The following is a 27,716-nucleotide window of genomic DNA, read 5'->3' on the forward strand; positions in this document are numbered from 1 at the left end:
AATTGGGACACTGCCCCTCTATATAACACATTAATAGTAACAATAAAATTATTTTTAAAAATTGGGACATGGAACTGGGAATGTGGCTTAGTAGTTGAGTGCTTGCCTAGCATGCATGAACCCCTGGGATTGATTCCTCAGTACCACATAAACAGAAAAAGTCAGAAGTGGCACTATGGCTCAAGTGGCTCAAGTGGCCTTGAGCAAAAGAAGCTCAGAGACAGTGCCCAGGCCCTGAGTTCAAGCCCCAGGATTGGCAAAAAAAAAAAAAAAAAATGGGGACAGTTGCTTCTGAAAGCTATTTGACACTATGAATCAGAATTTCAGATGCACATTGCTCCTGGTACAGCAATTTAACTTCTAAGAATTGAATCCTAAAGACAGACTCACAGGTGTGTAAAATGACATGTTTATAAGGTTATGCAACATTTTTTAAATACACAGACACATCCATACAATGGAGTAACAAAGACACTGCTTTTACAAAGTAGGTGCTGATATGAAACTACCTCTGAGATAAATTACGCAATGAAGAGTGAAGAAGAAAAGCAGGATACAGCTCAGTGGAGCAGCCACTTAGGTAAAAGTACACAAGGACAGGACATAACAAACATAATTGTTCACAGACTCAGCTATACAAGAAACTGATAACACTCACTCTCGGGAAGAGGAAGGGAAATTTCTCACCATTTGCCTTTCTGTAGCTTTTGGCTATATCGTACCTAATTAAAAACAAAACAAAACCATATTCATCTACTACTAGATGCACCTTTTATTCCTCCATAGCTCTGGAATCAGGATGCCTCTTAGAACTGTCACACCTTAATTATACAGGACACATTTTTTCTTACTAGTAAATAAAACAATGGCATATCATATGCAATGGCATCTTAGAACCAATAAAATTAAATAAAAATTCTTAGTAAAATATAACTTTAGATATGCAGAAACATTGCAGCAATGATTCAAATTAATTCCCATATACCTATTCATCCAATTCACCCTAATGTTAACATTTTATATTACTATGGCACATCTGCCAGAGTAAAAAGCCTTGTCTAGTTCATAAATTCCAAACATTACTCAAGATTTCCCATTTTTATGCTAGTATACAGCTTCTGTTCTAGGATCCAATCCAGGGCATCAAATGACATTTGTTTATCCTATTTCCTTAGTCTCCTCTGGCCAGAGATCTCAGTCCTTCCCTGCTTTTCATGCCTTGACAGTTGGGATATTGTCCACATTTATAAAATGTCCCTCCATGTGAATTTTTCTAATGTTTTACTCATGATCACATCGACACTGTGACTTTGGGGGAAAAAACACCACCATGGGGACATATCTTCCTAATTGATACCAGAGTACATCTGAGAGCAACATGTCATCACTGCATGGGTTAACCCAAATTTTTCAGGTAAGGTAGTATCATCTTACTATCCTATACCTGGTTCCATATTCTCTATTCTTTCTTTTGTTGTTGTGTTGGTTGTGGGGCTTGAATTCAGGGCCTGGGTGCTGTCCTTGAGCTCTTTTATTCAAGGCTAATGCTCTACCACTTGAAGCCACAGCACCACTTCTGGTTTTCTGGTAGTTAATTGGACATAAGAGTCTCACAGACTTTGCTGCCTAGGCTGGCTTTGAACTACGATCCTCAGATCTCAGCCTCCTGAATAGCTAGGATTACAGGTATGAGCCACCAGTACTGGGCTTCATATACTTTATTCTTTGGATAAGAGTCACCAACTATACTTAAATAAAGGAAAAAGAGAAGAATCAAGATCTACCTCTTAAAAGAGGGAGTATCTACTTAGAATCAGAACTCTTTTGAAAGGAAAATTAGTGCTTTCTCATCACTTATTTATTTATTTATTTTTATTTTATTTTTTTTGGCCAGTCCTGGGCCTTGGACTCAGGGCCTGAGCACTGTCCCTGGCTTCTTCTTGCTCAAGGCTAGCACTCTGCCACTTGAGCCACAGCGCCACTTCTGGCCGTTTTCTGTATATGTGGTGCTGGGGAATCGAACCCAGGGCCTCATGTATACAAGGCAAGCACTCTTGCCACTAGGCCATATCCCCAGCTCATCGCTTATTTATCCAATCATTTACAGATAAAATTTCTGGAATAAAATATGACAAGATATTCACTAGAGCTAAGTGCTAGTAGTTTAAGGCCTATAATCCTGTCTATACTGAGAGCTTAAGATCACAATTTGAAGCCTAAAAAGTCCAAGAGACTTTTTTAATCTCTAATTAACAAGCAAAAAGCTAGAAGTAGAAATGAAAAACCCAAGTGAGAACACAAGGCCCTGAGTTCAAGCCCTAGTACCTACACAAATAAAGATATTCTCTAGAGGAAAAGATTCTCTGGAGAAAAATCTCTGTTGAATTAACATCCAGATCACATGATAAACTATAAATCAAAAAGAGACAACAATATACACACACACACACACACACGGATAAATACCAAGAAAAAAGCTTTTAAACATTGTGAAAAAATACCCTCACTAGTGGCCAAGGAAATGCAGTATCAAACTACATGCCATTTCATCCCCATGTTAGAATGAAAAACCTAACTAGAACGTCCAAACACGATTGATGGAAGTAAAATACTAAACCAATTCCTTTTAAGAACAATTTAAAGATTTAAAATTGAAGTACTATGGCACAGAAATTTTATTCATATGTACTTCAGAGAACAGCCTACAACTGACCTAAGTTGGTATGTAAAAATTTTCCCAAAACATAATACCTGAATCATTCAAATGTTTAAAAAAAGGAATGGTATTTTCATGCTGGACACTAGCTCATGCCTCTAATCCTAACTACTGAGAAGGCTGAGATCTCATAGTCTTGGTTTAAAGCCAACCTGCACAGAAAAGTCCATGAGACATTTATCTCTAAGTGGAGAAATGGATGTGTAGCCCCAAGTGGTAGAGTACCAGACTGGAGCAAAACAGCCAATCAAAAGCACAAAACCCTGAGCTCAAGCCCCATTATGAGTACTTACAAAAAAAAAAAAAAAAAAGATTTTCGGGGGGTGTGTGTGTGTGTGTGTGTGTGTGTGTGTGTGTGTGTGTGTGTGTGTGTGTGTGTGTGTGTGTGTGTGTGTGTGTGTCAGTCCTGGATGCTGTCTCTATGCTTCTTTTGCACAAGGTTGGTGCTCTACCACTTGAGCCACAACTCCACTTCCACTTTTCTTTGTGTGATTAATTAGTAGTAAGAGTCTCACAGACTTTTCTGCCTAGGCTGGCTTCAAACTGCAATCCTCAGAGCTCAGCCTCCTGAGAAGCTAGGATTACAGGCATGAGCCACCGGTGGCCAGCTCATGCAGTTTTTCTTAAGTACCATCCAACCATGTTTCCCAGTATGAAATGCTTTTTCAATAAAAATGTATCTATGCTTATGAAAATCTGTATTACATTTAGATGATTTCCTCAGAAATAACCATAGTAACTGGTTCATTCAAAAGAAAACCTTTGGCCAGGTGCCAGGGGCCCATGCCTGTAATACCAACTACTTGGTAGGTAGAAAGCTGTAGGAAAATCCATGAGACCATTATCTCCAATTAACCACCAAAAGTTGGAAGTGGAGTTGTGGCTCATATGGTAAGAGCTCCAGCCTTGAGCAAAAAAAAACTAAGGGAGAGTGCTTAGACCCTGAGTTCCAAGCTCTAGCACCAGCATAAGAGAGAGTGGGGGGGAGGAGGGAGGGGAGGCTGGGAATATGGCATAGTGGCAGGAGTGCTTGCCTTGTATACATGAAGCCCTGGGTTCGATTCCCCAGCACCACATATATCAAAAAGGCCAGAAGTGGTGCTGTGGCTCAAGTGGCAGAGTGCTAGCCTTGAGCAAAAAAAAGCCAGGAACAGTGCTCAGGCCCTGAGTCCAAGCCCAAGGACTGGCAAAAAATAAAAATAAAAAAAGGAGAGAGAGGAAGAGAGAGACAGGGAGAGAGAGAGGGAGAGAGAGAGAGAGAGAGAGAGAGAGAAGGAAAAATATGAATGTCTATTTCATGATTGTGATCTGGAACTACAATCATGCACAATGTTACTCCTAAAATGAGTGAAAGGAGGTATAGCTCTCTGTACTATTTCTCACAATTGTATGTGATTCTTCAATTGTCTCAAAATAAAACATTTTAACAATATAGGGGAAAAAATTCAGTCCTGGGGCTTGAACTCAGGGCCTGGGCTCTGTCCCTGAGCCTGTGTTCAAGGCTAATGCTCTATCACGTGAGCACAGAGCCACTTCCCCGGCCTTTTTTTTATTGGAGATAAGAGTTTCCTGCCTGGGCTGCCTTTGAACCATGATCCTCAAACCTCAGCCTTCTGAGTGGCTAGGATTACAGGCGTGAGCCACCCATGGCCGGCAGGAAAAAAAATTAAAACACTACAAAAGCCACAGAAATCAAGACAGTGTAATACTGACACAATATACATCTCAAGAAATACAGCTTGGGCTGGGAATGTGGCCTAGTGGTAGAGTGCTCGCCTCGTATACATGAAGCCCTGGGTTCAATTCCACAGCACCACATATATAGAAAAAGCCAAAAGTGGCGCAGTGGCTCAAGTGGTAGAGTGCTAGCCTTGAGCAAAGAGAAGCCGGGGACAGTGTTCAGGCCCTGAGTCCAAACCCCAGGACTGGCAAAAAAAGGAAATACAACTCAACAGAATGTGAGAGCCTAGAACTAAACCTATATATCTAAGACAAGAGTGCTAAGATCATGAGCAGAGAAACAACAGTCTCTTCAACAAATGGTGCTAGAACTACTGTATTGCACTTGTGAAAGAACAAAGTATACCAAAATTAGACTTAGACAATAATAGACAAAAATTAATACAAAATGAATCAAAGCCCTAAATCTAAGAGCTAACCCTATAAAACTCTTGAAAAACAAGTCTTCATGGCCTTTAATTAGAAAATGGAGGAATGTGGAATAACTGCTGATAGGTACAGAACTGCTTACAGTTTGGGTTTTTTTTCCCATAGTAAAAATAAGCTAATTTTAAATGATGATGACATTTGTTCTACTTTTTCTAAAGATCACAGAACTAGACTTTTTTAAATGATGAAATTATATAGTATATGATATCCATATCTATTGCACAAAATTGATAATCCAGAAAAAGAATACATGGGAGAGTTAGGATGAAAATAAGAATTTAAGGAAGAAAAAATGGATCACACAAAAATTGTTTAAAAAAGAAAAAGCCCTTCCTCATGTATGTTTCAAATGAATGAGAAGGTTTATAAAACTGCTATAAAATTTAGTTCCTACTTGATATAATTTTTAAGGTATATAATGGCCTTTTTCAGTAATTACAATATACTAAAACATATCTTTGCAACTACATAATTCATTTTTCAAAAAACAGCATATTTCAACCTAAAATTAAGTAAGGAAATAAACAACTTAAACTAATTTGGGAGCTAAGCACTAGTGGCCCATTCCTATAATCCTAGGTACTCAAGAGGTTGAGATCTAAGGATCTCAGGTTCAAAATCAGCCCAGGCAGAGACTTTAGTCTCCAATAAACCAACAAAAAGCCAGAAAGAAGTAAAAGTGTGATTCAAGCTAAATGGGAGCTCTAGTAAGATCAAGCCCCAGTATTCACACACACACACACACACACACACACAGAGTTATTTGGGAGGTATTTCAAAAGTTTGAAGATCACTCTCCCTCCCCCTGGAAAAAAAAATCACACACAGGTGTGTGATGATACATTTAAAGAATGTTAATTGTTACTATTTATAGCAGCAAAAAGTTAGACAACTAAATGCTTATTAGTCGAATAGATAATCTGGAATTCTTCTTTAATGAATATAATTATGAATCAACTAGACCTACACATATAAACAATGATAAATCTCAAGCATATTATTAGATGAGGAAAAAATGGCACAGGTCTGAGCATGGGGGTGGACACATCTGCAATCCTAGTTACTCAAGATGTAAGGATCATGAAGATCATGATTTAAAGTGAGCGTAGGCAAAAGTTAGCAAGATCCCATCTCAATTGACATGCTTGTAATGGTGATTCATGTCTGTGGTCCTGGCTACACTGAGGCACAGATGGGAGAATAGAGGACAAAGACTGACGTCAGGAGAAACTCAAGACCCTATTGAAAACACAATGAAAGCAAAAAAAGATCATGAGTATGGCTCAAGTGGTACATCTGCCTAGCAAGTATGAGGCCCTAAGTTCAAACACCAGCATGAAGATGTGAGAAAGTGACAGAGAAATTTTTTATAAAGTTAAAAAATATAATTTTGTGCTGGGTATCAGTGATTCACACTTGAAATACTAGCTACTCAGGAGTTTGAAATCTGAAAGATCAGAAAAAGAATCAGTAAACAGGTGGTATTGCCTGGCATTGGCAGTTCACACCTGTATCTTAGATAGTCAAAAAGCTGAGCTATGAGGATCATAATTCAAAGCCAGCCCAGCAGGAACGTCCACGACACTCTTATCTCCAATTAATGACCAAAATAAATCTAGAAGTGGAGCTATGGCTCAAGTGGCAGAGCACCAGCTTTAGATGAAAAATCTAAACAGCCGTGCCCAGGCTGAGTTCAAGCCCCAGTATTGGCATAAAAAAAAAAAAAGACAAGCTCCAAGTTGAAGCCGCAGTACTGTCCAAAAAAGTGTGTGTATGTGTACATTTTTTGTGACTTTTTCTCGGTGGTGGTACTAGGGTTTGAATTCAGGGCTCTACCACTTGAATCACTTCCAGTCATTTTTGCTCTAGTTCTTTTTCAGATAGGGTCTCAGCATTTTCCCAGAGCCAACCTCAAACCCTGGTCAAACCATGTAGGATGGACCTATGTAGTAGGTGGCTTATGGCTCCTAGGTAGCTGAGATCACAGACAAGCACATCCATTCCAGGTGTAAGATTGGGTCTCACTAACTTTTTGCCTCGGCTAATCTCAAATAACAGTTCTCCAAATCTCAGCTACGCCATTCTTAGTAACTGGAATTATGGGTGTGAGCTACTATGCCTGGCTGGAAAGAAAACATACACACATAATTTGCTTTTATTGTATACTTATGCAGTAAAAGTAGAAACTTGCAGCCAGAAACCTGTGGCTCATGCCTATAATTCTAACTACTCAGGAGGCATCTGAAGATCAAGCTCAAAGCCAACCCGAGGCAGACAAATCCTTGAGACTCTTATCACGAACTAACCAGCACAAAGCTGGAACTAAAGGTATAGCTCAAGTGGCAGCTATGAATGAAAAAGCCAAGCAAGAGCTCAAATCTCAGAGTTCAAGCCCCAGTGCCAGCTTACATATACACACATACACAGACAAAGTAGAATCCTACAAGGAAAATAAGCATCAACTTCACCATACTAATTACCTCTGGGGAGAAAATAAAATGAACCCAATTAAGTATGAATAACTAGAAGCCTTTAGTTGGTATCTTCTATTTTACTATTTAGAATAAAATTAATATGAAAGAAATGCAGCAAAGCTGAGCAGTAAGTTCACAAATGTTATTTTTGTTTATCCTTGTATCTCTTCCTTTTCTCTTCCTTCATTAAAAGGAAATTAAAGTCCAGAAACTGAACTAGCACCAAACCTATGATCACATTAAGGCAACCAAGTACTTTTTGTCAGTTTTAGTCAGTTCCTCAAGCAGTAGTCCAATTTCTGTTCTAACTAAAAGATAGTAATGATATATATTAAGAGAAGCATAAGACACAGGATATTTAAGTACAAGTTAGTGAAGTTCATCAAATATATCTAATAATGCCTCTCACTGGCCTTTGAGAAGACTTCTGATCAAAATCTGTATATAGCTTTGTAAGATATCTCTAGTACTTCCAAAACCAATTTGTTAGAAAGGAGAATCACTTAGTGTGAACAAATGAGGCTGTGGTACTCACTATACACTAAGTTGAAAATGAACCATATAACTTGTGGATGGAGATGAGAGGAGTAAACTGGAAGAGAGCAAGGAAAAGGGGGACATTGTCCAAAAAGAAATGTACTCTTTACCTGACTTATATAACTGTAACTGTAACTCCTCTGTACCTCACCTTTATAAGAACAATACAAAAATTGTAAAGGAGAATCAAATTACAATTACAGCCAGTTTGGCCTTTTACCCATAGAAGAAAAAAACAAACAAACTTGTCCACCCAGGAAATTTGCTAATTGTAGAGAAAAGCTTACAAATAGCTGGAAACTGTTATAATTTTATCTTTAGAAACAAAACACAAGTATTTTTGAAAAATTTTAAAGCACAAGTGCATGAACACCAAACATTAGGGCTGTAGAATGTCTACTCTCTAATAGCATAAAAGAATGAAACTGAGTATTTCAATATGCATTGAATACCAAAATTAAATATCACTTTATTTATTTATTTTTGTTTTTTGCCAGTCCTGGGGCTTGTACTCAGGGCCTGAGCACTGTCCCTGGCTTCTTTTTGCTCAAGGCTAGCACTCTGCCACTTGAGCCACAGCACAACTTCTGGCCTTTTTATATATTTGTGGTGCTGAGGAATTGAACCCAGGGCTTCGTGTATATAAGGCAAGTACTCTTGCTACTAGGCCATATTCCCAGCCCAAATATCACTTTCTAAATTGTCTACAGATTATGTTTTTCCTTAAAGTACATAAAACAACATGCACCATGTTAAAATGGGTACAACTTCAGGCAAATCTTTACCCAGAGATTGAGAAAGTCAAGTCCTTAGCTCATAACTCTGCTTATCTTTCCTCTTGCTCTGATCTCAGGCAAGTTCTCCCCAGAACAACAATGATAACTAACAGTTCCTGGTCCTACAGATTCACTATACAGACAGACAAAGCATCTCCTTCATAAATGCCCATAGAGGGAAAAAAAATCTCCAGCAAAAATCCTGAGATTCACTCTCATCAGTCAGCTTAGGTCACATGCCTATCTCAAAACAGTATCTGCAGCCAGCAATTGGAATGCCCTAATAGGTGTGTCCTTGGTCAAGGTCACACCCCAAAGCTGGACACTGTCAGGAAGTGAAGACAGAAGGTCATTATCATCTTCCAGACTCATCTCCTTCCACTGAAGAACAATATTCACAAGGTTGCAATAATATCCACTTAAAAAGTTTGGGAGGTATACCCAAAAAGGTATGAGACCTAGTTTAGCAACTGGATCTCTGCAGATGCAATTGGGCTGGGATGAGGTTATATTTGTACATACAAATATGAGTAGTATCCATAAGGAAAGGATGGAGGGAAAGTACCATGTAATGGCAGCAGAAGAGAGAACAAATTAATCTACAAGCCAACAAATTCTCCCCTAGCCTTTAGAGAGCAGGATTCTACCTTGATTTTAGACATGTAGCCTCCAGAACCATGAGAAAGACACTCTCTGTATAAAGTCACCAGTGTGTGGGACATTGTTTTAACACCCAATAAACCAATCCAATGAGTATGATGATTAATGGCTCTTGGCCTTTGCATAAACTTTTCATTCCTTCTGACATGCCTCTCCCTCAGAGGATCTATTTACATTCAACCTCTTAGATCTGCCCCAAAGTCCTCTCCTTGTGATAACTTTCATTAGAGCCCCCAGACACAGTCTTCCTGTCACATACTAGTCCAGCACTGCAGGATGTAGTACCTACCCCTAATCATTTGAGGGCCATGTATGGTGGCTCACACCTGTAGTTTCAACTATTCAGGAAGAAGAGATCAAGAGAGGATTGCAATTTGAGGCCAGCTCAAACTGTCCAAAAGTTAGCAAGATCTCATCTTGACAAATAATCCAGGAGTAGTGGTTCATACCTATATTCCAGCTACACAGGAGGCAGAGAGTAGGGGATCATAGTCTGTAATCTGGCCTTAAGCAAACATTTAAGATCTTATCCAACAAATGACTAAAGCTAAAAAGGGCTGGGAAGGGAGGAGTGGTTCAAAACCAGTAGAGTGCCTGCCTGCTCAGCACAGGCCCTAAGTTCAAATAGTGCCACGTTTAAAAAAAAACAAAAAACAAAAGACCACTCAGAAGATAACTATAAACTGAACAGGTTGACAACCCATCTCAAAAGATGGTAACTGGTATGACTGGGGGAACTAGATACTACAGAGAACTGAAGAAAGGCCTTGGAATGCAGAATTTCAGTAAACAGGATAGAAAGTGGGGTGGTAAGTAAGGAGAGTGTTAAATTAAACGAGAGAGCAGAAAAACTATGAAGTAGAGGATTTGGTAAGGGGAAAGGAGACGTAAGGGAGCAGGAGCCTTCCTCTGAGGGATATTTTACAGGTAATAAGAGAAGAGTTGAGTCAGATTCTGGTGACTCATGCTTGTAATCCTAGCTACTCAGGAGGCTGAGATCTGAGGAACTTGACTCAAAGCCAGCCCATGCAGGAAAGTCCATGAAACTCTTAACTTCAATTAACCACCAAAAAGCTGGAAGAGGATGATATAGCTCAAGTGTGAGAATGTCAGCTTTGAGAGGAAAATGCATTTTAGGTGATTCATATGACTGTGGAATGGACTCTACAGATGTAGAGTTAGGTCAGTTAGACTGTACCAGAGGGCAAGGTCAGCTCAGGATGAAAGGCCAGGTACATTAGACAGCAGCAGAAAAAAATGAAAAGAAGCAGAAGTGGCAGATTTTAGACAATAGACACAATATTGAAAATGAACTATTCAACTTGTGGGTGAGGATGAGAGGGAAAAACTGGGAGTGAGGAAAGGGGTGACACCATCCAAAAAGAAATGTAGTCTTTTACCTGACTTATGTAAATGTAACCCCTCTGTACATCACCTTTATAATAAAAATAAAAATATAATAAGAATAATAATAATAAAAAGAGAGGATTTTAGAAAAACTGAACTCGTAGAAAGGAGCCAAGGCACACTTTTAAATCGTGACTTTTGGTTAGCTAAGGTAAGCTTTGCAATTACAATAAAATATAAAGGAAAATATTTTTTTCAATGACTTAGTAATGACTCAATAATCAGTAACAGCAAAACATCCCAATAAAGACGCCCAATAAACAGCAGAAGACAGAGAAATTCAGGAGAAATATGAAGACAGAAGATTTACATAAATTGGGCACTAGTGGCTTATGCCTATAATCCCAGCTACTCAGGAGGCTGAGATCTGAGGATTGAGGCTCAAAGCCAGCCCATCAGACCAGCAAAAAGCTGGAACTGGAGGCATAGTTCAAGTGATGTAGTGCCAGGAGTGAGCAAAACAAGCCAAACAAGTGTGAGACCCTGAGTTCAAGCTCCAGTACCACCACAAACGAAAAAAGACATACAACAGCCATAGGGGAAAAGACCTTCAAAGAGTCATAAGAAATACATTTTAGAATTTTATTCCTACACTCAACAAATATTTATTGAGCAGTTTGTCCCAGGCAATATTTTAAGCTCTGGAGGAACTGAATAAAACAGATAAAAGTGTCAGGCACTGGTGGCTCACACCAGTAATCCTAGCTACTCAGGAGGCTGAGATCTGATGATCTCGATTCACAGCCAGCCTGAACAGTAATGTCCATGAAAGTCTTATCTCCAATTAACCACCAGAAAACCAGAAGTGGCACTGCGGCTCAAGTGGTAGAGTACTAACCTTATGCTGAAGAGCTCAGGGACAGAGCCCAGGCCCAGAGTTCAAGTCCCACAACCACAAAAAAAAAAAAAAGATTTTTAATATTAACTTTCCTATTCTAAAAGTGTGTTTTTCTTCCTTTGTTTTTCAGTGTTTGCTGAAATTAGATCAATCCTTCCAAAAAGTGTTCATAAAGAGCAATTGGACTCAGGAAAAATGAGAAGCCAAACGGTATGATTAAAAAGAGCAAGGTTTGGGAATGAGATAAGCCCTAAATTCAAATATTGTATAAGTAGTGTGATCTTGGGCAAGTTATTCAAGAAACCTCCAAGCTTCACACTGGGGTGGAGGGGAGTGTACATGGGGATGGTTTAGTGGTAATGAACACCTAGCATGCATAGTCCCTGGGTTCCAACCTATCACCAAATATGTCTATGTGTATAGCAGCCTGGCGGGGGGGAGGTGGCTCCAAACTTCAAGCTTCAGTCAGCCCATCTATGAAATAATATTGACTTCACTCTAGTACTAGAGGGGGAAAGTTTCTAAAAGGTTCCTAGTATGGAGGGAGGGGGATGGAGAAACGCTTGAGAAATGGTGGGAGCGATAACAACCACTACTGCATGTGCTAGCACAAAACAAATTCCGAGTAAGTGCTTTCTTCTTTTTTCTACAGAAGATACATCTTAACAGCATGGGGAATTATATGGCCCCAATTCACTTGGCTGTTCTCTTCAATCTTCCCAGGAGTTTTGTACAGTAGGAATTTAAAAGAATTAAATGCATATTAATGTTACAATGTATTTAATATCTTTACTTTCTAAGTTGATGTAGGCATATTCATTCCTCAAAGAAAAAATTCAATGGTGATATGAAAAGTAGGAAAAATGGTCACTTAATTAAGAAGATTCACATAAAAATTGATAAAGGGGTACTGCTTTAGAAATTATCCATATAAGATTTTTATTAAACTGACACTATTACCCTTTTCCTCTATAATTAATCATTTCTATAGCAACCATCATTTAGAAAACAAATTAGATAGCTAACTGCAACATCTAACAATTCAAATTTTATACAACATCCTGTTTCCTGAAGGTAAAATGGTACCATGTGGCTGGGTGCTGGTGGGTCACATCTGTAATCCTAGCTACTCAGGAGACTGAGATCTGAGAATTACAGTTCTAAGATAGCTCCAAGCTGGAAAGTCTGAGAGACTCTTATCCCCAAGAAGCAGAAAATTGTAAAGAGATATCCTTGAGCAAAAAAACTCAGGGATAGCACCCTGACCCTGAGTTCAAGCCCCAGGACCAGCACACAAAAAAAGAAGTGTGTGTGTGCGTGTGTGTGTGTGTGTGTGTGAAAAATGCTTAACCAAGTCACTGCATACCATATAAAGTTATAGTTTTAGTGAACGCTAACCCTTTATCATCCAACTTTTTTTTTTTTTTTTTTTTTTTTTTGGCCAGTCCTGGGCCTTGGACTCAGGGCCTGAGCACTGTCCCTGGCTTCTTCCCGCTCAAGGCTAGCACTCTGCCACTTGAGCCACAGCTCCACTTCTGGCCGTTTTCTGTATATGTGGTGCTGGGGAATCGAACCTAGGGCCTTGTGTATCCGAGGCAGGCACTCTTGCCACTAGGCTATATCCCCAGCCCCCTATCATCCAACTTTTTATTCAATTAATGAAAAGACCTTATAAATCAGAACGGTAGGCTGGAGATTTAGCATACTTGCCTAGCATTGAGGTATGAGGTTCTCTGGTGCCTGTTATCCTAGCTATTAAGGAGGCTGAGATTTGAGGATCATGGTTTGAAGCCAGCCTGGGCAGGAAACTCATTGAGACTTATCTCAAATTAATCTCCAAAAAGCCAGAAATGGAGCTGTGGCTCAAGTGAAAAAACACTAGCTTTGAGGAAAAAAAAAAAAGTTTAGGGACAGTGTATGCTCTGAGTTCAAGCCCCAGGACTGGAACACACACACACACACACACACACACACACACACACACACACACACACACACAATCTGTTCTAAATCAGAATGGCATTAATTCCTTTTAATAAAGAAGAGGCTTATAAGTTAAATAAAGACACATATCACTGTCATCAAAACCAATATTTAACTCTTCACCTAAAAAAAGAATCTTTCAAATGGAAGCTTTTATAAAAGACCAGCAAAACAACTTCCTCAGTTTTAATATAAATTCCAGAAGCCACTTAGTATCATGAGGATCAGACATAATTGTTTGCCTAGGAAAAAGCACTGACATCAGCTAGTACCAGCCCAGAGGGAGTATCCGTCACTTACAGGTGACACCACCATTTAAGACAATAATGTTTTGGCATGCCTGCTTCCTATATATAGTACAGTGGTTCTTCTCTGGATTGTCGAAGTGGACATTCACACCTGATTCTCTCCCTGGCAGTCCCCCATGTAGCCAGCTGACTCCAATACTTACACGTGCCTGGAGTATACCCTGACAGCACACCAAATTCAATGTTTGCAAAATTAAATTTGTCTCAGACCAACTCCTCCTGTGTGTCTGAGTCTGTTAAAGATATTTCTTACTGGGCCATTACAGGATCTAGTTTTCTTTCCCTCAACATTGCCCTCTCTCTTCCCAAGAGCAAAACAGTTTCAAAGACCGATTTTAAATCTGCAACTCTACCCGTCTCTATTCCCACTATCTCAGCCTTCCATCGCCACTGTCCTTGACCTACACCAACAAATACCACCTGGCTGAGATTTCTCCTGTAAGTGACTCCACTTACCCTGAATACTACAGATTGATCTTGCTACAAGACCCTTCCCACTGTTCACCAAAAGTCTCAATTTCTCAGAATTTGAAGAATTCTCATTCATTCAAATGATCTTGGAAGCACAAGTTCAAAATGCTCTAGCTTCATCCTTAAGGCCATTCCTGCTCCAAGCTAAAAGCTTACAATCTCATGAAAACAAGAGTGAACTATGTAATTCTACTGCTCTGGGGCTAAGGGTCAATATTCTCAACCCAACTGACAGATCTCCACCTAGCCTGGAAACTGTCTACCTCTTGTCTTGCTTTGTCTTTGCTCACTCTGCTCCAGCCACCTGAATTTATCTCCAGCCAGTCATGATTCTACTCATTCCCCAGCCTCTGTACATGATGGCCCTTCTGTGCCTGGCTCCTCAGGTAGTAGCACCATCTCACTCAAGTTATTCACCCCAAAGCAAACCTCATCCTCACTCCAACTAAGCCAAGTCCTCTATCCCTATCTATTTTCACCTTACAACCTTAAGCAAACTTAAAGCAGACTGTTCTATATTTTCACTCTCAAGTTAGGAAGTAATCTCCACAACAGAACTGTATCTGTCTTGTTTATCATTAAATATCATGATTTAAAACAAGAGAGTTCTCTCTTGGTAAGGTGCTAGTGGCTCATACCTATAATCCCAGATACTCAGGAAGTTCAAATCAGAGGATTGAGGTTCAATGCCAACCCAGGCAGAAAAGTCCACAAGACTCCATCTCCAATTAACCATCAAAAAAGCTGGAACAAGAGAGATTACTCAAGTGGTAGAGCCACTAGTCATGATCAAAAAAAGCTGAATGAAAGCAGAGTGCCAATGACTCATGCCTATAATCATAGCTACTCAGGAGGCTGAGATCTGGGAATCAAAGTTCGAAGCCAGCCTGGACAGACAAATCCAAAAGACGATTATTTTCCATTAACTAGCAAAAAGCCAGATCTGGAGATGTAGCTCAAGGAGTAGGATGCCAGCTAAGTATGACTGACAAAGCTGTGATTTCAAGCCCCTGTCACAGATAGTAAGACCCTATGTTCAAACCTTGTTACCAGCATGCATGAATGCATGCTCGCGCACACATGCATGCACACACACACACACACGAAATAGAAAGACAATATGTACAGATTATACACTTTAAAAAACGATATGCTGATTCTGAAATCCTTGGTTTCTCCATCCATAAATTGAAATTCTACTCATCAGTTCACTGTTCTTAGTTTCCTAAATCTAACTTTAACTGAATCTATCATTTTGTCATTCCTAATTTCTGCCCCTTCTCTTCTACATAAACATTAGCAAGACTTCACTTTCTGTGCTCTACAACTTTGCAACCTCCCTTTCTTCCATCTAGGATCTTTATTCCCAGCTCCATATCTGCAAATCCTACTTGGCCTTAAAGGCTCAAATTCAATATTAACCTTCTCCTTTTTGTTATCCTTATTTATCCCTTAGTCACAATCTCTTCACCCCTGAATTTCCACAAGTTCTCCAGTACTTCATTTAGGTCTCAGATCAAATGGCTCTTCAAATACAGAAAGTGACTAGAGAATCACCAATGTTTATAATTCTCTATCAGACCAACCTGTTTTTGTTTTGTTGATGGCGCTTACCATTATCTGAAAGTATCTTGTCGGGGGTTTTTTGTTTGTTTGTTTGCTTTTTTTTTTTTTTTTGGTGGTGTTACAAGGGTTTGAACTTAGGGCCTTGGCACTGTCTCCTAGCTTTTCCACTCAAGGCTGGCACTCTACTACCTTAGCCACAGCTCCACTTCTGGTTGATGGTGTGTATGTTTGTTTAACAACAAGTCTCATGGATTTCTGCCCAGACTAGCTTTGAACCTCCATCTTCAGATCTCTGCCTCCTGGGTAGTCAGGATTATAGGAGTGAACCACCAACATCTAGTTTGCCATTTCACTTCTTTACTTGTTTAACTGCCAGTCACCCTCCCTGCCCCAAATGAACAGCTATGAGAGCATGGACCCCAATCTGTATTGTGTGCCATTTTTTCACATCCTACATCAAATGTGGAAGGTATTCCATAAATAGCTGGCAAAGGAATGAATAACTCTGTATTCTTAAGACTAAGGATTTTGTGTACATATCTTCCTCTTGCTATACTCAACTCCTGTGGACTGGGCCAAGGTCTGGCTTATCGATTTGCATGTATTATCCACAAATCCTTGCACAACCGAATATCAGATAACTGCTAATTAATTAATAAGTGATCCCTCCAAGAGGTACTACCCCAAACCAGACCATAACAGAATTCCATATTGTCTAGAATTCAAGGCAAACAGGAATCTCCTTCCATCCCCTCTCCAGAACAGACCCTATTCCAATTGATGGCACAGGCAGTGAGTTTCCTTACTTTCCTTTCGCCAACAACCATTGGTACTTATATCTCTAAAATCTCACAGTCTTACCCATTCCAGTCTATCCCGCCTAGGGCTCTGCTTCTTCAGAGCACAGCACATCTCCATCTGTGGGGGAACTCATCAGGCTCCAGGGCAAAGGGGGGATGTTAAAACCTAGTAAGAACTGGCCTCTTCATTCATCTTTTCCTGGATTTCTCCTTTATCCAAAACAGGCCTGCTGGCCTGAAGCTGGTTTTGATACTCTTTGGGATCCTAAGCATTCTTCCAGCCCTCAGTATCCAAACATCTAGGGTACCTCCCACTCACGCCTCGCACCTTTTCACCTTCCACCACAGAAAGACCCCAAGCCAGAGACAAAGATCTCCCTGGAACGAAACGACCATCAAACACAGTGGGGTGGCCCTGCCCTCCCCACTTTCTGTCCAGCATCTGCCTCTGGCCTGAAGCCGCCTCCAGCACCCCCTCAGCCCCAACCCCCAGCTGGGCCCGACCCTCATCTCCACCTCCACTCACCTGAAGCGGCCCCCGCAGTGTTGGCATTGCTCGCCCACCCAGCCGGCGGGACAGACGCACTGGCCGGTGCCAGGGTTGCAGCGGCCGCCGTTGACACAGGGCCGGTCACATTCCTTGGCCTCGGCCGCGGCTGAGCCCGATATCACGGCCGCCGCGGCCGCGGCCTCGGCCTCCCAGGACAACAGCAGCAACAGCGGCGAGAGCAGCAGCAGCCGCGGGAGACGCAGCCCGGTCCCCAGTCCCGGCCTCTCAGCCCCAGTCACGTTCCCGTCTCGGGGCCGCCCGCCCTTCCTGTCCGCGGGCACCGCCGTCGCCGCCGTCTTCCTCCTCAGCCTCGCCTCAGTCGCCGCCGCCGCCGCCACCATCTTCCCGGGGCTGAGACGGGGCCCCGCGAACACATACACACACACACGCGCGCACACACACACACCACACACACACCACACTCCACACACCGCACGGCCGGCTCCGCTTTGCCTGGCCGTGCGGGGCGGGTCTGGGCGGACGGTGGCCGGTGCGGTCAAAGCTGAGGGCGGGGCCGGGGCTGCGCGGTGGGCGGGGCCGGCGTGCGTGCTGCGTGGGTGGGGCGTGCGCATCTCGGTCCTGCGGCTCCCGCTGCTTGGTGTGTGTGTGGGAGCGGAGGGGGGGGGGGGGGGGGAATGCTTTCCACCCGGAGTCTGGGTGGGGTTGGGAATCTCCTTTCGCTACGCTGACACCCGACGACACCCGATCGCTCGGGTTTTCGCCGTTCTCCGGAGGTATCTGCCCGGGGTGGTCGCCGTCGCCCAGAAGTGACTACCTTCCAAACAGGTGGCCTGGAAGGTGGCCCTCCTGCACGACCCGTGGCGCATCTGCTCTGGCCCTGTTCCAGCGGCCGGGCCTGAAGGGGCTGAAAGGCGGCATAGTGATGTGGTTCCTACTCTCAGTTGTGCTCTAAAATAAGAATAACGAAATGACACGTGTGCTGACAATTTGGTATATCTATAAATGCCCAGCAGACTACCTGGAAACACACATACAGGCTTCCCTTGATGGCAGGCTGAAGCACTAGTAGACCAGACCATCACACACGGCTTTTATTCTGTGGTTGAAGTTTAGGATTATCTTCACCCCACTGCTTATCTTCCAGCCATATTTTCTGAAGAGGGGACAGTTTATAATTAAGAACTGAAGCATTTCAGACTGCTAAGTACACCCCAGAGCTCTTCTTGAAAACCTCAGTGACACCCAATGGAATCTGCACTAGGTCTGTGATTCCATTTACCCAATAGAAGAATGTGGTGGAAGTGGCACTTTAAAAGGACCTGGGCCACGCGTAAATTGTTCACACCTGAAAGCCTGTAATCCTAGCTCTGGCTGCTCACATCTTTAGGAGACTAAGGTTGAGATCTGAGGATCATGGTTCAAAGCCAGGCCAGGCAGATAAATCCATGAAAGCCTTATCTACAACTAATCAGCAAAAAGCCTGAACTGGACTTATGACTCAAGTAAAGTGCCAGCCTTGAGAGGAAAAAAATATGCAAGAGCATGAGGCCTTGAACTGAAAGATAAGAAAGAACCTAGTAGTCCTGAGCCCTAAAAGAAATACACAGAGACCACATGGAAAGTGAAAGGCCCCAGATACATTAACCTGGTGGGTTCATCCTAGCTAGGGTTTGTCATTTAGTGAAGAAGTCATCTGAGTTACTGTGCCATCTGGATTGTTTCACACTATCTAGAACAGAGACAGATCTTTCCTACTATGCCTTATGAAAGGATAACCTCATTGCTGTTTTAAGCCTCTTAAGTTTTAGAGACATTACTCAACAACAGATAACATTGTCTGTAAGATTATTCTTAAATAGGGGGCTGGGAATATGGCCTAGTGGCAAGAGTGCTTGCCTCATGTACATGAAGCCCTGGGTTCAATTCCCCAGCACCACATATATAGAAAATGGCCAGAAGTGGCGCTGTGGCTCAAGTGGCAGAGTGCTAGCCTTGAGCAAAAAGAAGCCAAGGACAGTGCTCCGGCCCTGAGTCCAAGGCCCAAGACTGGCAAAACCAAAAACAAAACAAAAGATTATTCCTAAATAGAAAACCCCTCATACACATGACACCTCCACTTCACCTCAGAGCACAGAATTCTAAAATTCTAGAATGTGCCCAACTCTATATTCATACCCAGTTCCACTCTCATACTCAGTACCTGACCTTCACTCAGCATCCCCTGGTGAAGTTAGACTACACAACAATCTCAACCCAGCTCATCACCCACATATACTTACCATTCCCTACAGGAAACCTATTGTTTGGCCTAAGCCCTGCTGAGGCCTTGGCATTGGCATTCTGTTTTTCAGGTTATGTATCTGCAGCAGTGTCTTCCACACAGCTGTGTAAGATGAGATAGGGGAACCAAAGACTTGGCCCTATCTTTAAGGCAGGCTCCATCAGTCAGGAGAGTCTAATCTGAGCATGCTCTAGCTTCACTGCTGCCTTTACTCTTCCAGGATAGAAGTAGAATCAGCCTCCCCAATACAAAACTGAGCCCATGCTGTGAAATTCCCCATAATATTCCCATAATTTTACCAACTAAAAGACTTCTCTGAAGCCTGAGAACCTTGCAGCAGCAAACATTCTTTTTCTTACTTCCTTGATGTATTCCTTTCTCTAGCTCTTTTTTCCTGTGCTAAAATTATGTTGCCTTTAAAAAACAAACAAACAAAATCTGCTGGATGCAGGTGCCTCATGCCTTCAATCCTAGCTACTCAGGAGGCTGAGATCTGGAGATAATGGTTTGAAGCCAGCCCAGGCAGGAAAGTCTGTGAGACTCTCATCGCCAATTAACCACCAAAAAACAACTTAAAGTAGAGCTATAGCATTAATGTTAGAGCGCCAGCCTTAAGCAGACAAAAGCCAAGGGACAGCACCCAGGCTCTGAATTCAAGGCCCAGTACTAGGGAAAAAAATCTTACCCATGAAGGGGAATATGGATAGCTTCTTTGTCTTTGCTACTGTTATCAAGAGCCTCTACACATTACTTCTGTGTGATGGACTAAAGATGGATGTGAAGTCTCTAACATTCCTTCCGTAGAGAGAAGGGATTCACTGTCCCTACTTCTTGAATATTGTCTGTCCCTTATAGTTTACCTGACCAACAAACTGTAGGGGAAATGATGTGCAGGGACTTTTGAGGCTAAGTCTAGAAGTCTCATTCTAGAACTGGATTGGTTACCAGAAGAACAGGTGGTTACAAAGTAAGTTCAGCTTCCTTGACTTTGTCTTCCTTCTCTTTTGCCCATATCCACTTGTCCTCTTGCCTTCCACCATGAGTTGAAGTAGCAGAAACTTCTCTCTGGAATCAGTACTCTTGAACTTCCTTGCCTCCAGAACCGTTAACCAAAATAAACCTTTTTCTTTATGTCTACCAGTCTCAGGTATTTTGTTATATAACAACAAAAAATTGACTAGGATAGTCAATTTCTCTAGAAGCAGAGCCTGAAGCAAAAGTTGAGAGCTTAATTTATTATCTTATAGAAGAAAAAAGATCAAGAAAGGGAGCTAAGCAAGGATGTGATTTTACCAGTCATTGAGCTTCAGGCTGACCCCATGGAGAGCACTAACATGAAATGTACTATAGGATTGAACCTACCTTGAAATAAGGGATTAGTATTTTTGTTTTGTTTTGTTTTTTGCCAGTCCTGGGTCTTGAACTCGGGGCCTGAACACTGTTTATTTGTTTTATTTTTGTTGCTAGCCCTGGGGTGTGGACTCGGGGCCTGAGCACCGTCCCTGGCTTCTTTTTGCTCAAGGCTAGCACTCTGCCACTTGAGCTACAGCGCCACTTCTGGCTTTTTCTATATATGTGGTGCTGAGGAATTGAACCCAGGGCTTCATGTATACAAGGCAAGCACTTTACCACTAAGCCATATTCCCAGCCAGGATTAGTATTTTTGTACCCCTATCTATTAAGTATCCAACATCCACAGAAGAAAGAAGAATCCAGTAATGAAAACTGGGGATGAGTTCAAATGGTATATTGTTGTAATGTGTACTTCCTAACAATGCCTACTATACAGCAAGGATTGTTACCCTGGTAAGACTGGTCTGATTGGCCATATGATCTCTAAGCATCACCAGACCTCATTAAGCATATTTTAGTATGTCAAAGTCTACATGCAACCAACTGATTCTTTGATCATACTATCAGGATCTCATCTAATAAGTAAGGTACTTGGGTTGCCTGTGGAAAAAAAAGTAAACAGTGAAATCTTTGGGGAAAAGATACTCTGGACAGTGTTATAGGTAATAGTAAATATCTGTTGAAATCTCCATTGAGTGCCCATTCAAAGGCTAGGTTAGTTTACAAACAATCCAAATTAGTCCTAGGAAGGCTTTAGGGAGACATTATTATACTTACTTATTTAATTTTGCTGGGCCTGGGGCTTGAACACAGGGTTCTGACCCTGATCCTCTCTGTGCTCAAGGCTACTGTTCTACCACTTAAGCCACAGCACCATTTCTGGCTCTGTTTATGTGGTACTAAGGAATCGAACCCAGGGCTTCATGCATGGTAGGCAAGCACTCTACCACTAAGCCACATTCCCAGCCCCAGGAGACATTATTTTTAAGAAATCCTTGATCTGAGAGCTCAGGGTTAGACCCCTGAGTTGTTAGCAAAGCTCTCAGTGACCTCCACAGACAAGCCATACAAGTATAGGAAGTGACATTTTACCAATTCAAGGAACTGGACCCAAACTGAGCTCATATTTAAAGATTTTGTTTAGTTTAATTTTTGGTGGTAGAGGGGATTGAATCCAGGATCTAGAGCAAGCACTCTGCCAGACTGAGCTACATCCCCAGCCCAGACTTGAAATTGTTGGATGAACTAGATTCATGTCCCCTCTGTCAAATTTCTGCAATAGATAACAAAAAGTTTCTCATGTATGTATATAAAAAACATCATGAAAACAATAATATCATTAAAAGATAAATGAACCTGCTAAATATAGATATGATGGAGGATTTCAAATCTGAAGAAGTCCCTAAACTGAAGCTACCCTTTTAGATAAGCCCCCCAAAATGTCTCATAATCACAAACAACCTGTATACTATACTTTTTAAAACTCTGTGATAAAGTATCACATAATCTCTAGAAAGGTAGGAAGAACAAACATATACAGCCCGGTGAATATTCACAAAGCAAGCAACACAGTCAAGTAACCAGCACCCAGATGAAGAATTAAGACACTGTCATGGTGACTCTTTATTTTCATACTCCCATTATTCCCTACACAAGGGAACCACTCTCCTGACTTCCTATGTCAGAGGTTAGTTTTACTATATATTTTTATTCTGAATAAATGGAACTTTCATGTGGACTATACTGTGTCTTCTTTTATTCAATGTGATATTTGTGACTCATCCATATTGTTGCATATAGTAGGTCATTTATTTTCACTACTCTATTCTTGCATATAAAAATATACACTTCATAATACAACCAATTTTTGCTTTATTTTACTTCTAGTGGACATTTGGGCAGCTTCCAGTTTGAAGTTACCGTGAATAATGATTCTAAGAATAGTCTGTGGATTTAATGCAGGTCTCCTGGTGAGTATACATACACATTTCGGTTGGATGTGTACCAGAAGTGTGCTGATAAATGTTGAACAACCATCTCACTAGGGAAGAAAAGCCCTCATGCATAGCATTAGTTGATTTCTTTGATGTAAATATTTCCCACTATGACCTAGTTCAAGCTACTCACATATACTGAATGTAGAACAGGGAAAGAGAGACATAGACTTGGCTCTTCCAAGTCAGTGGGAACCAAATGCAGCCCTGTGAGGTCTACTGAGAAACAGATGCCAAGACAGAATTAGACATGCAAGAGATTTATTGGGAGAAATGTCTGTGACGGATAAAGGAAAAAGAAGCCAGGAAAGACAAGGAGAGGATTGGTATGGGAATAAAAATCTGATGCCTATGAAGGAAAGGGAGAAGATTGTTTAAGTGTGTGCCTCAGGTCTAGAACTGGTGAGTCACAACTGTAATACTACTCTGGAGGCAGAGACTTGTAGGATCATGGTTTGAAGCCAGCCCAGGCAGAAAAGTCTGAGAGACTACATCTCTATTTAACCAGCAAGATTCCATGCTGGAGGTGTGGCTCAAGTGGTAGAGCATCAGTCATGAGTAAGAGTGGCAAGAGTCCTGAGTTCAAGCCCTGATACTAGGGGGGAAAAAGTGTCTACAGATCATGTCTTTAATTCCAGCACTCAGGAGGCTAAAGCAGGAGGGTTATGACTCTGAAAGAGCCTAGGTTACATGATGAGACCTTATATACAAAATCAAAAGAATAGCTGGACACTGGTACCTATAATCTTAGCTACTCAGGATATAGATTTGAGAATCTCAGCTCAAAACAAGTCAGAGCAGGAAAGTCCATGAGACTCTTATCTCCAATTAACCACCAAAAAAGCCAGAAGTGGAGCTGTGGCTCAAATGATAGAGAGCCAGCCTTGAGCAAATAAGCTGGAGGACAATGCCCAGTCCCTGAGTTCAAGCTCCAGTACTAGCATAGAACAAAACAAACATTATAAAAATCAAAGATGAAGGAGGAAGAAGATGACAAGGAGGAAGAAGAGAGGGAGGAAGAAGAGGAAATATGACAGACTTTAGTGCAGTTCCAAGAACAAAAGCTCTCTCAAGCCAATAGTCTTGGAGCCAAAGTTGTCAGTTGAATCAGTCTTGTACAATTCAGGAGTCAGCCTGCATTAGCACAAATACAGTGTCAGAACCAGAGGGGCAGCAGCTGGTGCTGCCAGTCAATTACAATCCCCCAGCAGGAGTTCTGAGCAATGCATTTCACAGTTGCCATGTCTGGCAATGTTTCTTCACACCATCTTCTCACAGAAGTGAAGTAGATTTTCAGTCCCCTCTAGAGGTCCTACTTTTCACAACTAAATACATAACTCTCAAACCAGGCGCTGGTGGCTCACGCCTGTAATCTTAGCTACCCCAGGAGGCTGAGAGCTGAGGATCAGGATCGTGGTTCAAAGCTAGCCTGGGCAGAAAAGTCCCGTGAGATTCTTATCTCCAATTAACTACTCAAAAACTGGAAGTGGCACTGTGGGTTAAAGGGTCAAAGTGGTAGAGTGCTAGCCTTGAGCAAAAGAACTCAAGGATAGCACCTAGGACCTGAGTTCAAGCCTTATGACCAACAAAAAAGAAAGAAAGCAAGGAAGAAAAGAAAAGGAAAAATAAGTAACTCCCATTTGATTGACTTATTTGCAAGCTAGATTGGCATTTATTTTATTTATTTTTTTGCCATTATCAAAGCTTGAGCTTGGCCTGGGCACTGTCCCTTAGTTTTTTTGCTCAAGGCTGCCACTTTATCACTTGAGCCACAGCACAGCTCTACTTCTGGCTTTTTGGTGGTTAATTAAACATAAGAGTCCCATAGACTTTCCTGCCCTTGAAGCTTTTGAACTGCAATCCTCAGATCTCAGCCTCCTGAGTACCTAGGATTACAAGCATGAGCCACTGGTGTCTACTGGCTATAACTACTTTAGATGGAACAACTCACGAGATTCTTAGGTAATTCAAGAGAAAAAAAGGTGCTCAAGTGAAAGACAGTAGGTTCTCTCCTAATAAACACAGATAAGTGCTGTATTTATTGATTACAGAAATATTAGAGTTTACCATGCAACAGACATATGTGGCTTAACCACAAAGATACATTCTTTATTTTTTTTATTTTATTTTATTTTTTGGCCAGTCCTGGGGCTTGGACTCAGGGCCTGAGCACTGTCCCTGACTTCTTTTTGCTCAAGGCTAGCACTCTGCCACTTGAGCCACAGTGCCACTTCTGGCCGTTTTCTGTATATGTGGTGCTGGGGAATTGAACCCAGGGCCTCATGTATACAAGGCAAGCACTCTTGCCACTAGGCCATATCCCCAGCCCCACAAAGATACATTCTAAAATGCATTGTTAGGCAATTTCATCATTGTCCAAACATCACAGAATATACTTATGCAAATTAAAATGGTGATGATGTCACTAGGTGAAACAATATTATGGGACCAACATTGTGTATGTGGTCAGTGCAGTGGTGCATGACTGTATATCCCCAATTGATGGTTTTGACCTTATCGATTACATAAGAAGAAAAAAGGAAAATGGAGTGAGCTGTTCAAAACTAAAAACTAGAAAAGACTTCATAATATAAGTGATAACTAGCAAGTGAGCTAAAAGTCACATTTATGGTACTTATTTTTTGTTCAAAATTCCTATTGGGCAGGGATGAGCTGGTGGCTCACACCTGTAATCCCAGCTATTCAGGAGGCTGAGATCTGATTCTCAAGGTTTGAAGCCAGCCTAGACAAATGCAGAAGACTGTTTCTCCAATTAACCAGCAAAAAACTTGAAGTGGAGGTGGCTCAAATGGTAGGGCTCAGCCTTGAGCAGAAAAGATGAAGCAAGAACATGATGGCCTGAGTTCAAGTCCTAGTACTGGCACACAGAGAGAGAAAAGTTTTAAGTGCCATAGTTCTTTGGCACTTTCTTTAAATGTTAGTTTTATTCCCCTCCCTTATGATATAAGCCAGAGTTGGTGACTCACTTCTAAGAAGTGGGTATGACCTTTATATAACCTTACTTCTAACTTTTACTTCTCTCTTGCACCACAGCCCTTCACCTCCCACATTTTCTTTGGGGAAAGCCAGTTGCCTTGTCATGAGGATATTCCAACAGCCTATAGAGAGACCTAGGCAGGAAGGACCTGACGTTGTTATGCCAGATTTCCGGTCCCCAAAGACCACCAAGGAGCCAATACCGATGAAATGCATGAGAGTCTTTATTGCAAGCTCGAGCCTGGACTCCCAACCGTCACCAACACAGCAGATCTGGATTGAGAGCCCTGACCCTCAGATGGGCAAGGTTTTTATTGTGATTACTACAGGAGCAGGGTATTTCCGACTTGGCAGATACTTGATTGGATGACATTTAGCAAGCAAGTCTTGTCCTATTTCCATTGGCTATCTACCCTTTCAGTTACCTATTTTGGCTTTGATATTGGGAACTGGCCTCCATATCAGGAATTGACAACAGGTGGTCATGTAGCACTGATACAGGGGGTTAGTGCAGGGGGTAGAACAAGTCACAAATGGGTTAAGCGGTCAGGCTGACCTGGTACCAACTTTATTTGAACAGTTGCGACCATGTTTTCCCATTACCACTAAGCAAGCTTTAGCAGGCTAAAACAATCCAGTACTCAATCATAAATAAACCAACCCAACAGTTACCATGGCATTTCTACTACTATTATGGTTATTTCTATAGTCTATGACTATGATCATTTTTTACTGTCCGTTACCATGGTTGCTACCCAGGTATAGAGGTGAACAAGTGCTCCCTACATTTTTAAATGTCAAACTACAAAAAACTAGTCTCACGGGTTGGGGTGCAGCCCTCTATCATGGAGTCATCACCAGAGTTTAGAAGCTGTTATAATTTTAACACTAAAACTTATATTTAGTTACTCCAGTTTTCAGGTCAGCCCTAACAACATCACCCACCACACACAATCAACTTGCCTACTAGGAAGCCAATTCTCTAGCCCCAGTCAAACTTTCATATGAGTGAAGCCCTGGCTGACATCTTGACTAGAACCTTATGAGAAACTCTGAGCCAGAATGGCCTAGCCAAGCTGACTGTGAATTCCTGACCCACAGAAACGGTGAGGATTACAGTTGTTGTAAATCACCCAGTTTTGATCCATCTCACAAAAGAAATACATAATATATAAAATATACATATACATAAAATATAATATATAAAATATACATAACTAGTGCTTGACAATGGTGCACCCCTCTGTGCACAGAAGTAAATTTGCTTTGCTGATACAAGCTACCAGAGTTTGAAAGTCCTCCTATGCAAACCCTATTAAACTAAAAGGAAGTATTATGGCAACCTCATGGGAAGGTACCTATTTCTCCACTTTCTGCTTTGGCTCACAGAAAAGCCAACCACTGTCCAAGATGACTGCCACCAAAACCTGTTGTCTACCAGGTGTCAGTGGCTCACCTCTATAATCCTAGCTACTTAAGAGGCTGAGATCTGAGGATTGCAGTTCAAAGTCAGACTACATAGAAAACTCCCCATGAGACTCTTACCTCCAATTAATCACTCAAAAACAGGATGTAGAACTGTGGCTCAAGTGGTAAAGTGCTAGCCTTGAGCACAAAGAGGCTTAGAGACAATGCCCAGGTCCTGAGTTCAAGCCCCACTGACCCAGAAGCACTGCTTGTGGTGCTAGCCCAATGCCGATACAGACTGCGGTTGAGGTAATGTCCAAGGCCTACACAGAGGTCTCCATCTTACATTGCTGCCAAAAAATCACTGGCACCTGCTCCTAGTATCAGAAACACTAGTAGCCGTGTAGCCTTCAAAACAGCAAAGTAGTTCTTGTCTTTACCTATGTCCTGACTGTGGCAGGAGCCCCA

At 41.7% G+C, this 27,716-nt stretch overlaps 1 protein-coding gene across 1 annotated transcript in view; it reads right to left on the reverse strand.

Annotated features, from left to right (window-relative positions):
• Atrn (attractin) overlaps nucleotides 1-17,731 on the reverse strand; it is a 108,655-nt gene extending 90,924 nt beyond the window's left edge. The window contains exon 1 of the mRNA XM_048348885.1: nucleotides 17,232-17,731. Within this exon, the coding sequence (XP_048204842.1) occupies nucleotides 17,232-17,596 (365 nt within the window). The 5' untranslated portion in view covers nucleotides 17,597-17,731. The remainder of the gene's footprint in view (nucleotides 1-17,231) is intronic.
• Between the last annotated feature and the right edge of the window lie 9,985 nt (nucleotides 17,732-27,716).

Source organism: Perognathus longimembris, chromosome 6 (assembly GCF_023159225.1).
Source record: "Perognathus longimembris pacificus isolate PPM17 chromosome 6, ASM2315922v1, whole genome shotgun sequence".
Taxonomy (NCBI): Eukaryota; Metazoa; Chordata; class Mammalia; order Rodentia; family Heteromyidae; genus Perognathus; species Perognathus longimembris.